General features: G+C 38.6%; 1 protein-coding gene across 4 annotated transcripts; it reads left to right on the top strand.

Annotated features, from left to right (window-relative positions):
• Window positions 1–1,649: 1,649 nt before the first annotated feature.
• Window positions 1,650–17,322, top strand: TRIM59 (tripartite motif containing 59). Of its 4 annotated transcripts, XM_080826624.1 has the most exons (4): window positions 1,852–2,162; window positions 3,108–3,185; window positions 5,563–5,660; window positions 14,234–17,322. In XM_080826624.1, exon 4 carries the CDS (start codon window positions 14,237–14,239, stop codon window positions 15,446–15,448), a length of 1,212 nt encoding a protein of 403 aa, XP_080682750.1. In that variant the 5' UTR covers window positions 1,852–2,162; window positions 3,108–3,185; window positions 5,563–5,660; window positions 14,234–14,236; the 3' UTR covers window positions 15,449–17,322. The 4 variants fall into 4 exon arrangements, with proteins under 4 accessions (XP_080682749.1, XP_080682750.1, XP_080682752.1 ...); XM_080826623.1 differs by lacking the exon at window positions 5,563–5,660 and having other exon boundaries at window positions 1,650–2,162; XM_080826626.1 differs by lacking the exon at window positions 5,563–5,660 and having other exon boundaries at window positions 2,077–2,141.
• The last annotated feature ends 46 nt before the right edge of the window (window positions 17,323–17,368 follow it).

Genomic DNA, 17,368 nt, shown 5'->3' with positions numbered 1-17,368 from the left:
AAAATCTTGGAAAAGTAGTTTTAGGAGTAGAAATTTGAAGAAAACATTCATGATCTAATCTTTCTTGCACATCTCCTCCCCCTTGAGCACTAAGCATATAACTGGCTTCATATAAGGTCCTGCCCTTGTGCTACTTAAATAAACTTACTAAGTTGTACCATCCACGTCTCAGGAATGCTTTCTTGGCCTTTGGATTCCACAATCCTGCAACAGTACATTTGTTACAAGCAATGAATCTACACTGACACATCATAATTTCCCAAAATCTACAGTTAATATTACTGGTTTACTTTTTTTTTTTTTTTTTAAGAGTATAGGGGCACCTGGGTGACTCAGATGGTTAGGCATCCGCCTTCCTCTCAGGTGATGATCTCAGGGTTCTGGGATCAAGCCTGCTTCTCCCTCTCTCTCTGCCTGCCTCTGCCTACTTGTGCTCTCTCTGTCAAATAAATAAATTAATAAATAAAATCTTAACAAAAAAAAAAGAATAATTTTTATCTAGGTACAGTGCATTTATTGCTATGGAAAGATACCCATATTATTTTGACAAGAAATTTAAAATCTATGAGGATGAATCCGATATTTAAATAGAAAATGTATAAGCATAATAAAGCTGAAATGGCTCTATACCACCATGTAACAGTAGGAATCCTAGGATATTGCCAGAATCCATACATCATAAGCAAACTTTTCAGTAACTGAATTGGCGAAGACATCCGAAATTGACTTGAGTACTCACTGATATTACCTTGTATTTTTTTGTTTTTCTACAATTTACTGCATAAGACCCTAATACCTGAGGGTACTGGCAATACAAGTATACCAACACTCGTTTTTTAAAATTTGTTTTTAAGATTTTATTTATCTATTTGACAGCAACAGAGTGAGAGAGCTAGAGAGCTCGCGCGAGAGAGCACGCGAGGACACAAGTAGGGGGAATGGAAGAGGGAGAAGCAGGCTTCCAGCTGAGCAGGGAGCCCCATGCAGTGCTCAATCCCAGAACTCCAGGATTAATCCCAGACCCCAGAATCATGACCTGAGCCAAAGGCAGGTGCTTAACGCTTAACGACTGAGGCTCGCAGGAGCCCCCAAGGCTCAGTTTTATTTAGCACAGCGTTAATTGACTTTTCAGTATAGTTAAGAGATGGAAACTGTGGTTAAGAAATCTTGAAATACAGCTAGATAAAGTTTCTCAAGAAAAAAGGGAACCCTGACTAGTGAACCGCATGTTTTCTGATTCTAGGGGTTTAAGAAGGTGAAATAGGGTGAAGAGATTGAATCAGAAATCAGGTATTCTGGGCAACAGTGGTCATCTCTCGGCGATAATTTCACGAGGTTGGGAAATGGAGGGGGGGAGAGAGAGGGAGATAGTTATAAAGGAGTCCTAAGGTGCCACTGGCTGTCACACAGTAAGTTCTCTTTAAGAAAACTGTAATCAGAAGCCCCCTCCCCTACACTGAGTCAAGTATTCAGGTAGGTCCAGATGTTCAGATTTCGTGAACCAAAGGAAACTCGGAGTCGGAGGAGGACGGAGCTTGCCCGCTGGGTCGCGTGTGCCCTCGGGCCGGTGATCTCCCGCTGCAGAAAACCTGTGAAGTAACAATGGGAGACGCCGCACTTTAAAGTCTAGAATCAGAACGTGCCAGATTGGCTCCAAGTGAAAAACAGTCCTTTGTGGAGGGAGTCAGCCGCCGCCAGGCTCCACCTCTCCCGGGGCGGTGGACCACGTCCCACTTCCCCAGGAGGTGGGCCAGCCTACCACCGCGGCTTCCAGAAGCACCCGCACGCACTGAAGCGCCTCCTGCCGCGTGCCTCGGAAGCTTCTGAGAGGCGGGCCGGCGCCTAGTGCGCAGGTGCGGGAAGCTTGCCCGGGGCTTCGAGCCAGGCTCTGGCAGTTACGCGCCCGCCTCCGCAGGCGCTGCCGGCCGTTTATTTTTGAAAGGCTGCCCCGCGCTCTTTCCCATTGGCGGACGCTACGCAGTTGAACGTTGCCGGGAGACTGCGCTTGCGTCCTGAGGCTCCGCGAGGCCCCGCCCCGTCTGGGCACCTGAAATCCCTCAGGGCGGAGGAGGGCGGGGACGCCAAGCATCTCGGGGACGCCGAGCGTGGAGGCTGTAGAGCTGTTCTGGCCTGTGGAGTAGGTTGGTCTCAGACTCCCCGCGGTGAGTCTAAGGAGCGTCTTGGAGGGGTCTGTCTTCTTTGTCTGTAAGCACAGGCTGGTGTACTGTGTGTGTTTGGGCAGAGTCTAGGGGCTTGGTGATGGAGAGCGTGGGCACGGGTCCTGCATTTACTCTCTCTCGTCCCAGAGGAGGAGGTTGCGGAACCTCGTTTTCCTCCCTCGGGTGCGGAGCTGAGTTTCTGTGAGGGAGCAGGCCGCGTGTGGTGGTGAGGGTGAGAAGAGCGGGACTCCACAGACCTTGTCTGCCTCGCGTGGTTTCGGGCGGGGGGCGCGGGGGCGGTGGAAGTGCATTGGGAGGGAGGCTCGGGAAGATTTGCCCTAAACCTTGGAGAAAGGGAAGGGTACGGTTATGTTGCGGCCCTTTGTGAGAGGTTCTCATGAGACTTAATAGTGGGTGTAATTATGCCCATTTTACAGGTGTGAAACCTCAGTTCTGAGAGGCATTAGGAAAAACTGACCCAGGGCGCCACAACATTTAAATGGCAGAACTGAGACATGTACAGACAGACGCATTGATGGGGATAACCTAAATCAGTATTTATAATACTAGGCTAGCAAAATCTTTCGCTCCCATGGATGTTTCTTGTTTTCAAGTTGACTTGAAGTAGTCTCAAATGCGCATGAATGTTTGCTCCGTCATCGTCATTGTTGGCTAACATTTTCAAGTGCTCGTAAGATACTTGACGCTACAAGTATGGTCCTTTGTGACCATTTATTTGGTCACAGGATTGTTGGAATTTTCAGTGTACAAGTGATACCTCTCCTGCACCACCAACTGTTGATATTTCTCACTATTTTTATAAAAACACAATGAGGCTTGGGGAGATAAACGTCGAGGAGTGAAATAACCTTTCCTGTGATGTCATATTTAATCTGTTCTTTGAGAATGCAAACCTAAAATATTAAGGTAAAATTATTTTAATTTTAGAACACGAATAAAAGAAACTGAGTAAGTTGGAGAAGATAGAGTATATTCAGTCGCTACTCCAGAAGATCAGCAAAGTAGGTAAGCTCTGAAAGATTAACTGAATACAAAATTCTCAGTAAATTTTTTTGAGTTTATGATTTAAAGTGGAAGTTGAGATTTTTAAATCTTCTGAAAAAAGACATGTTGGTGTATAAAATTCAAGCCATCTAGGAGGATCGTAAAGTGAAAACAGCTCCCTCACCTGACTTGTACCTTAAAGTTAGTCACTTTTGTGTACTCTTTCAGAAATTTTACAGGGATTTGTGTACATCTAAACAAACGAATGGTATCATTTTATACATACAGACCTGCAAGTTGCATTTATTCCTTACCTGGATATAAAAACTATGCATTTACATACTGATTTGTCTTTTTTTTTTTTTTTTGATGACTATGTAGCTACCCTTTGAAGTAAGGTACAATAATTTAGTTGGGGAAGGTGAAAATTTTGATTTTAGGTCATGTTAATTTTAACATTGCCTTTCAGCAAACATTGCTGAATATACTTTCACTGTGAAAAGTGCTGAGGAAAAAGCAATGAAAACCTGAATTTCTCTTTTCACTTCTTGGTTAAATCACATAAGTAGTTTCTTTTTTAGTTTGGGGAAATAGGTTGATGTCAAATGCAAGAACAGCGCAAATGGGCAGAGTTAAAGTCATATCTGACCATAGGATTTTTTTTTTTTTTAATTTGAAAGGGTTATGGTGACCCTCCCATTATTTTTTTATATTTAGATGTACAAACGTATTTTAAAAATTTTGCCCTATGTATATAGATGACACAATTGTAGTATTTCTGAAGTAATCTTGAATTGCATAAAATGTGCCTTGTATCAGTTCGGGCCACAAAGATGTGAGACCCAATCAGAATTTTCCCAGACTTATAGCTGACTCACACTATAAGTTCTGGAGCAAGTCACTTAAACTCTATAATGTGGTAAACATAATTTTCTTCAGAAGTTGTAAAATATAATGGAATTTTTATTACTATTCATGTTTAGAGATGAAAGAGGCATTGTTAGTGAATTAAAACTTAAAAAATCATTTACACATACTGTGTAAGAGAATGAATAATATTTTTTTGTACTGTTTAATTCTCCATAATCTCTTTCTACTGACCATTTGCTATGCTAGTTAGACATCATGGAGGCTCTGAGGAATCCACTTTTTGGAGAATGCATTAAAAGTTTAGAAATTCAGAAGTGTATTTGTTTTTGACACTTAAACACAAGAATTTTGTGAAATAATTTATAAGTGGGTGGTTTAGCCTCAATTTCTTTTTTTTTTTTTTAATAGATTTTATTTATTTATTTGACAGAGATCACAAGTAGGCAGGCTGGCAAGAGGGGGAAGCAGGCTCCCTGCTGAGCAGAGAGCCCGATTCGGGGCTCTGTCCCAGGACCCTGAGATCATGACCTGAGCCAAAGGCAGAGGCTTTAACCTACTGAGCCACCCAGGTGCCCTAAGCCTCAATTTCTGAAAAGATTTATTTTTATATTCATTTCTTGGTGACTTTTTATTTTTTAATTTTAAAAAAATTTTATTTAAGAGAGAGAGAGAGAAAATTTACCATTATAAGCAGTAAGTGTACAGTGGAGGGTCATTAAGTTCATTCACATTGTTGTGTAACTGTCAGCACCCATCTGTCTCCAGAACTTTTTCCATCTTCCCAGACTAGAACTAAACAATAACTCTCCATCTCCTCTTCCTTTAGCCCCATTTCACTTTGTCTTTGTGGAGTGCTTACTAGTTTTTATATTATGTGCACTTTCCACATCTATTGCAATTAAAGTTTTTCCTCCATTGACCTGAGTAATTTTCAGTTATTAAATGAACTTACATTTCTGGGAAAAATCTCATTTTGATCATTGTACTCTGGATTTGGTTTTGCTAATACTGTGTTCAGGATTTTTATATCGGTATCCATTTTTGAAATTATTTTAGTTTTTATTAGGTTTTGGAATAATGTTACACTGTTTTCAAAACAATTTGCAAACTCTACATCTTTGTATTGTAGAACAGTTGAACAAGAAATTGCCTCCTAAAAATTTGAAAGAGCTCCCCCAGAGAAGCTTGTCCCTTGTTTTTTTCAGAATAGCACTTTTCCAATTTGTGAATTTCTCTCATATTTTGCTTTATATATTCTCTGGTCAGTTTGGTATTTGAACTGATATAGAGAATAATTCATTTTTGGTAACTCTTCCAAATATAGTAACATAGAATTATGCAAGGTATTCTGATTTTGGATTTTTATATTTGGTTTATTTCCTTTTTTCAATGCTGACTTTGTATATTTGTTGTTTCTTCCTTTCGTCTCTTGGTGGGTTAGTGTATTAATCAATTGCTGCATAACAAATTATCCCAATATTTAGCAGCTTAAAAGAACTAATATTAAAATACAATTTCTCTGGGCCAGGAATCTAGGAGCAGCTTAGCTGAGTGCCTCCAGCCCGGCGTCTCTCTCATGAGGTTGCAGTCATTGCAGGATTTCACTGGACCTGAAGTATCTTGCTAGTAAGCCCACTTATGTAGCCATCAGCAGACTTACAGTTTCTAGGGGGCTATTAGACTGAGGGCTGTAGTCCCTGGTCATAACAAGTGGACCTTGGTCTGCTCACAACATGGCATCTCTCCTCGCTCAGTGACAGTGATCTTAAGAGAGATGAAGAGAGCCAGGTCATTCCTTATGGAAACCATGGTCTTATTACAAAACCTTGAAAGTAATATCCTGTCGCTTCTGCTGTATTCTCTTAGAAGGGGGTCCCCTGGGTGGCTCAGTCCATTAAACGTCTTCCCTCGGCTCAGGTCATGATCCCTGGGTCCTGGGATTGAGCCCTGCATTGGGACCTTGCTGAGTGGGGAGTCTCCTTCTCCCTCTCCTGCTCCCCCTGCTTGTGCTCTCTCCCTCTCTCAAATAAATAAATAAGTTAAATAAATAAATAAATAAAATCTTAAAAAGAAGAGAGTCACTAGGTCCAATCTACACTCAAGGGAAAGGGATTACAAAAGCACATGAGTGCTAGGAAGTGGAGGTCATTGGAGGGCCATCTTGGAGGCTGCCTATTCCAGATAGCTAGTGCCTTATTTATTTAAAGAGACAGCTCTTGGGTTTATCAATCCAGTAATTTTGTTAATTCATTGTTTTCTTCATTTATTTTTATTATTTTTCTTCTGCTTTTCCTAGGTTGGCTTTCCTTTTTTTCTCTTTCCTTTTAGATGAATCCTTTTTATATTCCTTTTGTTTGGTAATGAAAGTATATAGCTTCAGCTCTGCCCTATACAATTCTTTTTTTAAACCCTATAGATTTTCCCAAGTATTTTTGTCTCGCATGAATAAAGTACATCTTGGCTGGGTACAGAATTTCTAGGTCATATCCTTTTCCTTCTAGACCCTGTGGACCTTGCTATATGATTTCTTAGTATTCCTTGTTGCTTTGGAGATGTTCTGGTTATGTGTTGCCCTGTAACAAATACCCGAAGGCTTGGCTGGCTGCGTGTTCATGATGACTTTTTCACTCACATGTCTGGTACTTCATTGCTTCTCTACTTTTCCTCTTTTGCCAGCAGAGTAGCCTGCACTTTGTTTTACATAGTGATTCATGGTTCTGGGACAGTAACCTGCCAGGCTAATTAAGGGCTGTACCCAGAACGGTCATGGCATCACTTGTACTTTATATCCTGTTGATCAAAGCAGTCACATGGCCTGCCCAGGTTTTTTGTGGGGAGAAGAGATTTCATCTTTTGATGGGGCAGTACCACTGAAGCCACATTGTGGGGAGTGTATGTGGGAGATAATGGTTGTGGCCATTTTTGGAAATTACAATTTCCCAGAAGAGAATTCTGAGACCATTGTTTTTTCCTTTTTTAGATATCTTAGTTTTTTGCCTGGATGCTTGCTTGTAGGATTGTCTCTGTCTAAATTTTATGTTTTTAGTTAGCTGTTAATAGTTAAAAATAAAATAGCAGTATTCAGGTTAATAATGAAAAAGAGTAGCCCCTGCTCTCACTCTTCCCATTCCTGATTCCTGCTCTCCAGAAGCAACCATTCTCATTTAATGATTTCTTTTTGTATCTGCTTCTAGATTTTTGGTACCTGCTTCTAGATTTTTTAATGTGACTTCTTGACTTTTTACTTTTGACTTCCTGGAAGATTAAGATTTAGTTCTTAGGTGTTTTTTTGTTTTGTTTTGTTTTTTTAATTTATTTGACAGAGAGAGAAAGGGCACAAGTAGGCAGAGTGGTAGGCAGAGAGAGAGGGGGAAGCAGCCTCCCCTGCAGAGCAGAGAACCCTATGTGGGGCTCTATCCCAGGATCCTGAGATCATGACCTGAGCCGAAGGCAGCCACTTAACGGACTGAGCCACCCCTTCCCTCTGCCCCCCACCCCCATGCCCCTAAGATTTAGTTCTTAAACACTGTTTCCTTCCTTTATTCCCTCCAGCCAATATAATTGTCATTTTCTTAGTTTGGGCTAAAATACCATGAACTTAAGTTGCCTAAACAACAGATTTCTCCTAGTTCTGGAGGCTGGGAAGTCCAAGATCAGGATGCCAGCATGGCTGGGTTCTGGTAAGAGTTCCCTTCCTGGGGCAGCGGGGTGGCTCAGTTGTTAAGTGTCTGCCTTCAACTCACATCATGATTCCAGGGTCCTGGGGACTGAGCCCTGAGCCCTGCATTGGGCTCCCTGCTCTGCAGGAAGCCTGCTTTACCCTCTCCCACTCCCCCCAACCCTGGCTTGTGTTCCTTCTATTGCTATCTGTTGAACAAATAAATCTTTAAAAACAAACAAATGCTCCCTTCCTGGGTTGCAGATGGCCCTCTTAATGCTGTTGTCCTTATTTGGTGGAGAGCTGAGGAGAGGGAGTGAGCCATCCTGTCTCCTTTAAGGGCACTAATAGGTTCATGAGGGCTCTGGCCTTATGACCTCATCTCCCAAAGGCTGTACTTACTAATACCATCTTATTAACAGCTAGGATCGCAACATGAATTTTAGGGGGCCAGAGGCATTCAGTCCATAAGTCATGTTTTTTGGTAAAGTCAATATTTAATATTACACTAATATGATAAGAGAGCCATGTATTTCCTTTCATTTCATGGTTCTATCACTTTTCCCAAACTTTTTAGTTTTGTCATCACCTCTTAATATGTTCAGACACTTCTTGAAATATTGTCAGTTCCATCTGTCAAAGACATTCCTTTCGGATCTTCTTTTCCCAGACTACTTGTTCTCTAGGCTTGCTGCACAGTTGTCCTGGATTTAATTTCACCATTAACCTGGTGAGAATTCTTGCTTTTCTTTTCCAAAATTTATTCTTCTGGGTATAGAATTTTAGGTTGGAAGCCATTTTTTCCTGGAACATTGAGGGCATTGCTTCACTGCCTTCTATTTTCCAGTGTTGTTATGTACATACAACATGGCTAAATCCAAGATACTCATCCTTGAAAATAAACATAGGTAAAGTTTTTGTCCTTTTTTTTCCCCCCTCAGAAGTCTGACCTGGATATAGAAAACTTCTGGGGCGTGAAATTTCATGCTGGTTTCTGAAGAACTAGCTTCTAAGCATGATAGCGACCTATACTTTCTGATTCTCAGGCAATAACCAGAGTCAGAAAGTTGCTGGCCTTACAGAGTTGTTTTCAGCTAGGCTTGCTTCTGTTAAACGGTTCTGACTGGTCATAAATGTATTGCCTAAAATCAGTTTTGAATAGCTCAGCAAGAAGAGGGTCATCCAAGAGTTGGATTTTATTTCTGTATCTTTAGGTTATCTACAAACTTCTTTTTTAAAGATTTATTTATTTATTTGTCAGAGAGAGAGAAAGAGAGCACAAGCAGGCAGAGTGGCAGGCAGAGGCAGAAAGAGAAGCAGGCTTCCCGCTGAGCAAGGAGCCCAATGCGGGATTCGATCCCAGGACCCTGGGATCATGACCTGAGCCAAAGGCAGTGACTTAACTGACTGAGCCACCCAAGCATCCCAGTTATCTGCAAACTTCTAATTACATTTTATTAAAAATGTTTATATACTTTGAAAGTTAACTTTTGAGACCATATTTGCTTTTTATTTTATATGAGCCCAGGAGATGGCATTTTCTTTCAATATTGTTGTAAATATCTTCATTGTAAACAAAGTTGAGATCTTGTGGGGGGTCCCTAAATGGGTTCTCAGGGAAAATGTTTTCTAGAGTTTTGTCAAATATGACTTTAGAGGGAAAGGTTTGATTCTGTTTTAGGCCTAATTTTGGCACTTTTAAACATTAAATAGCTCTAGTATTAAATCTAAGTTGAATATATGTCCACTGCTCAAAGTTATTTTTTCACTGCAAAGTGCTGTGTTTTTTTTTTTTTTTAAGATTTTATTTATTTGACAGAGAGAGATCACAAGTAGGCAGAGAGGCAGACAGAGAGAAAGGAGAAAGCAGGCTCTCTGCTGAGCAGAGAGCCTGATGTGGGGGCTCGATCCCAGGACCCTGGTATCAGGACCTGAGCCGAAGGCAGAGGCTTAACCCACTGAGCCACCCAGGCACCCCGTAAAGTGCTCTTTTGTTTTTTCCTTCATTATGAATTCTGATATCACTAAAATCCTCTGAGAAACATGTTTGTTTTTCATGGGTGGTTTTGTGTGATTATAGAGCTCTCTGTAGATATAGGGGAAAGTCAAGAAATCTTCCCAGCATGCATTCTCTTGCACTTATGTGCAGTGAATGTCATCATCTGTACTGTTGCCCAGTTACTTTAGTTTCCTGGAATGCTTCACAGTTCAAGCTTAGTATCTGTGTGATACGTCTTGGCTCATTAGGGTTCTGAATATTGTCAATCTGAATGGAGTATTTTTTGATAGATTTTCCTGTTACAGCTTTTCTGAAACAAAAGTAGAGATTTTGCTGTTTGAAAAACAAAAAACTAAGATCTGATATTAATGTTGGTTTCCTTTTTTTTTTTTTTTTTTTTAAAGATTTTATTTATTCATTTGACAGAGATCACAAGTAGGCAGAGAGGCAGGCAGAGAGAGAGGAGGAAGCAGGCTCCCCACGGAGCAGAGAGCCCGATGCAGGGCTCGATCCCAGTACCCTGGGATAATGACCTGAGCTGAAGGCAGAGGCTTTAACCCACTGAGCCACCCAGGTGCCCCTTAATGTTGGTTTCTTAAGGGGTAGTGTTTATTCAATCAGTGAGTGAATCCTTACTGTGTGTTTAGTGAATACATGTAGTGAATGCTTAAAGTTCTGTTTAGACATAACTCCTGCCCTTACTATAGGCTTACATCCTCCAATATATAGGGAAATTTTACAAAATTCTCTTAACTCCAGTTAAGTGCTATAAATTGGCAGTACAGCATTCAGTGAGATTAACAAGAGACCTTATTTGGGGAGGAGGCAGAGCCCAATTTGAGACTTGAATAAGAGTTTGATTTTGAAAATGTGAAGGAGCATAGAGCCAAAAAGTCTAAAGAGGTTTTTAATAGTTAATAAAAGTACACAATTATTTGTTGATATCTTCTCAAACTTTTCATCTTAAAAGTTAATTTTATAGAGGATGATTTGGTAACCTTTATATTTTACATGAATGGGACTTGGGTTTTTTGTTTTGCTCTCTTAAGTTTCTCTAAATGATGGTGTAACTTGATTTTTCTCTACCAAGGCTAAGTTTAATTCCTGAAGATTGTGGCTTGCATTGAGGATAGGTACAAACCAAGACTGTAAGATGAGGTAGGGTACAAAACTGTCAGGCTTTTGTTGTTGGAGATGTCAAAAATATCTTGCCAAGGGGTCAAATTATTATTGCTGGGTTTCTTTCATTAAGGAAAAGAGGACTTATGATGTTCTTTACCACTAACGCTCTACTGGTCAGTAATTCATAGTTAAGCCCAATTAACAGTTCATCTTTAAAACTGGTTTTTATTGGAAGGACTAATTAAAAAATGTTTTTCCCTTCCAAATTAAAAGTATTACTTTGCAGTAGTAAACTGTGCTGATTCTGGACTTTAAGCATACTAGTATTTCAATTGAAGAAGCTAAGAAATTTATAGTAACTGTTACTAGAGAAATTTAATACCTTGCCTTAGGAACTATGGTTGAGCCAATTGGGAATATGAATTCTTTTTTTTTTTTTTTTTTTTTAAGATTTTATTTATTTATTTGACAGACGGAGATCACAAGTAGGCAGAGAGGCAGGCAGAGAGAGGAAGGGAGGCAGGCCCCTGCTGAGCAGAGAGCCCGATGTGGGGCTTGAGTCCAGGACCCTGGGATCATGACCTGAGCCGAAGGCAGAGGCTTTAACCCACTGAGCCACCCAGGCACTCTGGGAATATGAATTCTTTTGAATTAATAATATAACTTTGCTAATCCCAATTTGTTGTTTAGTAGGAATGTTTGATCTTGCCTATTTTTGCATAATTAAAAAAAATTCATGGGACACCTGGGTGGCTCAGTTGGTTGAGCGTCTGTATTCAACTCAGGTCATGATCCTGAGGTCCTGGGATTGAGTCCCACATTGGGCTCCTTGCCCAGTAGGGAGCCTGATTCTCAGCCTGCCTCTCTCCCTGCTTATGCGTGTGTGTGCTCTCTCTCTGGTGAGTAAATAAAATCTTTAAAAAAAAAAATACCAACTTATTTTCAAGTACAAATGATGTACATTCATTAGTTTCATGTGCACAAGTACATGCACAAGCAACTCTATATATGTTATGCTCACAGAATTTTAGCTACCATGTCACTATACTGAGCTGTTAAAATACCACTGACTGTATTTCCCAATGTTGTGCCTTATCCTATAACTGAAAGCCGGAACCTTCCTATTGCCTTCACCTGTTTCACCATCCCCACCCACCCTCTGCCCCACAACCACTTTTGTTCTCTGTATTTATGGGTCTGTTTTGGTGTTTTTGTTTGCACATTTATTTTTTTTAAAGATTTAATTTATTTAGAATGAGAGCACAAGCCGGGGAAGGGGCAGAAGAAGAGGGAGAGAATCTTAAGCAAACTGCACAGAGCAAGGAGCCCCATATGGGACTCGATCCCACAACCCTGAGATCATGATCTGAGCTGAAACCAAGAGTTGGACACTCAACCAACCGAGACACCTAGGTGCCCCTGCTCATTTGTTTAGATTCCACATATATGGTATTAGTCTTTCTTCTGCTTAGCATAATACCCTCCAGGTCCATCCATGTTATTGGAGATGACAAGATCTCATTTTTCTATGGTTGATTACTCCATTGTGTCTATATATTTATCATACACACACACACACACACACACAAAACACACACACCAGATCTCATCCGTTCATTTTTGAAGGACACTTATTGCCTCCGTATCTTGGCTATTGCGGTGAACATGGGGTGCATACATCTTTTGGAATTAGTGTTATCTTTGTTGGATAAATATCTAGTAGTGCAGTTACTGGGTTATATGGTATTTCGATTTTTAGTTTTTTGAGGAACCTCCATACTGTTTTCCAGTGGTTGCACCAATTCACACTCCACCAGCAGTGCAGGGTTCCCTTTTTCCCCACATCCTTGCTAACACTTATTTTTCTTGTCTGATACTAGCCACTCTGACAAACTTAAGGTGGTGTCTCATGGTTTTGATGTGCGTTTCCCTGATGATCAATGATGAGCATTGTGTCGTTGGTCATCCGTATGTCTTTGGAAAACTGTTTATTCAGGTCCTCTGCCCATTTTTGGGTGTTGGGTTGTACAGGTTCCTTATATATTTTGGGTATTAACCCATTATCAGGTATCATTTACAAATAACCACTCATTGCCTTTTCATTTGCTGGGCAGAAACTTTCAATTTTGGTGTAGTTCCAATTTACTTTTGCTTGTTTCCCTTGCTTAAGGAGACATATCTAGAAAAATGTTGCCAAGGCCAATGTCCCAGAGATTATTTTGTTTTCTTTATGGAGTTTTCAGGTTTTACATTTTGGGCTTTAATCCACTTTGAGTTTATTTTTGTATATGGTGTAAAGAAATTGGTCCAGTTTGTCTTTAACATAGAGCTGTTCATTTTTCCCAGCATCATTAAAGTGATTATCTTTTCTGCATTGTATATTCTTGTCTTTGTCAGAGATTGCCCATATACGTGAGTTTATTTCTGGGCTATCCTGTTCATTGATCTGTGTTTTTGTACCAGTACTATAATGTTTTGACTACTGCAGCTTTGTAGTATAGTTCGAAATCTGGGATTGTGGTACCTCACACTTTGTTGTTCTTTATCAAGATTTGCTTTGGCTATTCCGGGTCTTTTAGGCATATTCCAATTCTTTGAAAAATACTTCCTGGTATTTTGATAAGAGATTACTGTGAATTTATAGATTGCATTAGGTAGTATAGACATTTGACAATGTTCTTCCAATCCAGACTGTGGCATATTTTTCAACCTGTTTATGTTGTCTTCAGTTTCTTCCATCAGTGTTGAATAGTTTTCAGAGTACAGGTCTTTCACCTTCTTGATTTCTTCCTAGGTATTTTATTTTGGTAAATGTAGTTGTTAATTTCTTCCTAATACTGTTGAATGTATAGAAATGCAACAGATTAATTTGTATACTGCAACTTGACTGACTCTTCATTTATTCTAACAGTTTGTCGGTGGTCTTTAGGGTTTTCTGTATAAAGTATCTTGTCATCTGCGAATAGTGACAGTTTTACCTTTTCTTTTTTTTAACCAACATAGATGCCTTTTCTTTTTTCTTGTCTGCTGTGGCTAGGACTTCTAGTTCTTGTGCATAGTTTAGATTTTAGTGCTTAAAATGTAAGAAGTTGCACAGGTTATCATTGAGTAAACTTCAACAGAACACTGAATTTTACTTCTGCATAGAAGCAAACTTAAATAACTTTAATTTGAAATATTTACTAAAATTAGAATTGTTTAGCGTGATTTTAGTCCCAAAATAAGCTCTTAAAAATGATGTCTATATATTAGGAATTGTATTACTTAGAAAACTGCATTTAAAAATCTTAAACATCTTAATTATCTTTTAAATGACAAGCACAGCATATTAATAGTTTTGAGGTTAACACCTAAAACTTTATATGGTATGTACAAGTGTTTTGTTACATGGAGTCTTAAAATCGTTTTTTCTCTTGACAGGAAATGCACAATTTTGAGGACGAGTTAACATGTCCCATTTGTTATAGTATTTTTGAAGATCCTCGTGTACTACCGTGCTCTCATACATTTTGTAGAAATTGCTTGGAAAACGTTCTTCAGGCATCTGGGAACTTTTATATATGGAGACCTTTACGAATTCCACTCAAGTGCCCCAATTGCAGAAGTATTATTGAAATTGCTCCAACTGGTATTGAATCTTTACCTGTTAATTTTGCATTAAGGGCTATTATTGAAAAGTATCAGCAAGAAGACCATCCAGATATTGTCACCTGTCCTGAACATTACAGACAACCATTAAATGTTTACTGTCTCCTAGATAAAAAACTAGTTTGTGGTCATTGCCTTACCATAGGTCAACATCATGGTCATCCCATTGATGATCTTCAAAGTGCTTATCTGAAAGAAAAGGACACGCCTCAAAAACTACTTGAACAGTTAACCGAAACACACTGGACAGATCTTACTCATCTTATCGAAAAGCTGGAAGAACAGAAATCTCATTCAGAAAAAATGGTCCAAAGTGATAAGGAAGTTGTTCTTCAGTATTTTAAGGAGCTTAGTGATATATTAGAACAGAAAAAAAAAAATTTCCTAGCTGCTCTCTGTGATGTTAGCAATCTGATTAATCAAGAATATACTCCACAAATTGAAAGAATGAAAGAAATAAGAGAGCAGCAACTTGCATTGATGACAATGACAGCATCTTTACAGGAGGAGTCTCCACTTAAATTTCTTGAAAAAGTTGATGATATCCGCCAACATGTGCAGATTTTGAAACAAAGACCACTTCCTGAGGTCCAACCTGTTGAAATTTATCCTCGAGTAAGCCAAATATTGAAAGAAGATTGGAGCAGAACAGAAATTGGACAAATTAAGAAACTTCTCATTCCTGAAATGAAAGTTTCTTCAAAGAGGATGCCATGTTCCTGGCCTGATAAAGATGAGAAAGAAGTTGAATTTTTTAAGATTTTAAACATTGTTATAGTTACTTTAATTTCAGTGATACTGATGTTGATCCTCTTTTTTAACCAACACATAATAACCTTCTTAAATGAAATCACTTCAATATGTTTTTCTGAAGTTTCTTTATCTGTTTACCAAAGTTTATCTAACAATCTGCATGATTTAAAGAATATGCTATGTCACATTTTATATTTACTGAAGGAATTCATGTGGAAAATAGTTTCTCATTGAAAATTTAAATCTGAATTGTTTAAATAGGCTTATTCTGTACAGCAGACTAATAGCCATTGCTAAAGGGAGATATAGGGTAGGATGGACAAATAGCAAAGTAAACTATCAGATTTACAGCAAATATAGAAGTATGTTAAAGCATCCATGCTGCTTAGATGGAAATTTGTCAGTTAGAAATGATACATAAGGTGTCTTAACCAGAATATCTAGTTTACTTGATTTAATATATTATCCTATTTTATTTGCTTGAGGTTGACTTTATCGTTGTGGCATTGAAATACTCCTGTACCAATACTGTCTTTTAGCATTCTATTACTGCAGTGGATAGTATTGCAGTTATGTATAAATAGTTTTTAGATCAAAAGATAGCAAAATTCTTAAAGTGTATAGGCCTTTTTTTTGATGTGGCTTAAAGCCTTTGGCCAAATAAGGAAGTTGAGTAGAGGTATTAAATTCAAGTAGCAAAGTCTAAAAGTGATAAGGGATTGTTTACATTAAGGATATTTTTGATCAAATATATCTGATTACCTGATAACATTAATGTATTTTAAGATAGACTTAAGAGCCCTAGAATGTTTATCAACATTCATTCCTGACAAAGCTATGGCTTTTGGAAATACATTGTTAGGGAACAAGCAGTGACCTTTTTCAAATAATGGTCTTATTTTATTCTGTGGTTTGTGTAAACTTAACGTTTTGGTTAGTGCTTTAGTCTTGCCAGTCAAATCTGTTCTTGGATAAAAACTCAAAACATGTTACTAGCATTGTATATTGTTAATAACTTCCATCATTAGATTTAGGTGGCATCACGTTATCTCTATTTGTCTCAAAAAATGGTCTTTTTCTGCTATTTGCTAATGCTATTATCAAAGTATCAATAATTTAACTTAAATTTTGCTTAAATGGGAGCCTGTGTGGCTATTTAGTCAAATCCCTTTGATTAGTTCCCTTATTAATAGGGACTGGAATTGTGGTGCTTGTGGTAGGACTTTTGGCTTGCCCCTTTTGTTCATGAAAATGTTAAGTAAAAGATCATTTTCCAGAAATTCCAAATTGGCTGTTGCTCTTAGATCCATTCCCTAGGAGCCCTATGTAGTTCAGACTTTCAGGTCATTTTGGGGAATGCTCCTGGTCCTATACTACGTATAAATTATAATGAGTTAATATGGCTGTAGTTCTAAAATGTTCCTAATGTCTTATTTGCTGAGAATATCAACACAAGATGGCTGGCTGTATTGTCAAATATATGACCAGAATCAGAATATATATATAGCTGGTGGTGGTGGTGGTGAGCTAAATATTAAGGTATTGAAATATAACATAGTAACTTAGATTAAAGTTGGTTGGTCACAATGCAAAAATGCCTCACTTTTTGAATACACATAATTAGTAAGCACTGAAATTTCTAGCTGTTTGTGTCAAGCACTTCATGTCAGGTTTCTGAAGTAGGTATTATCTTCCGACTTTTTGTAGATAAGGAAACACAACCAGAAGTGGTTTGCCTAAATAAGGCCATACAGCCAGCATAAGGGACAGTGTATTTTTAGTTATGCTACCAAAACCTTAAGCCAAGATTTGTATTCAGTTAGGACTAATTTATGTCTAAGAATCTATATAGCTAAAGATTGGAACCATATACTTAACATTTTAGGTTTGACGTTGTTTTGTAAGTTGCCGGTTCTTAGACAAAACTATGAATTTCATGTAGTGTGTGTGAATATAGTCAAGAATACAAATAACTGATTCTTAATACATGCTATTCTGTTTTGTAATTCTTAGCAGGAGGATGAAACTGTAAAACTTAAAAGTATATAATCTTGAAATATTTCTAAGTTTTATGTATAACAAAATATATTTTAATAAACTTATTTTGCTATTTTATGTGCATTGAGTGGCTTAATAAGGCGCTCAAACTCAGGG

The sequence above is a fragment of the Martes martes genome (assembly GCF_963455335.1).
Source record: "Martes martes genome assembly, chromosome: 1".
Taxonomy (NCBI): domain Eukaryota; kingdom Metazoa; phylum Chordata; class Mammalia; order Carnivora; family Mustelidae; genus Martes; species Martes martes.
This window is presented reverse-complemented; position numbering and strand designations above follow the sequence as displayed.

What these genes read in the sequence shown, in the direction of transcription:
- TRIM59 (XM_080826623.1), top strand. Translation starts at nt 14,237, where the DNA reads ATGCACAATTTTGAGGACGAGTTAACATGTCCCATTTGTTATAGTATT.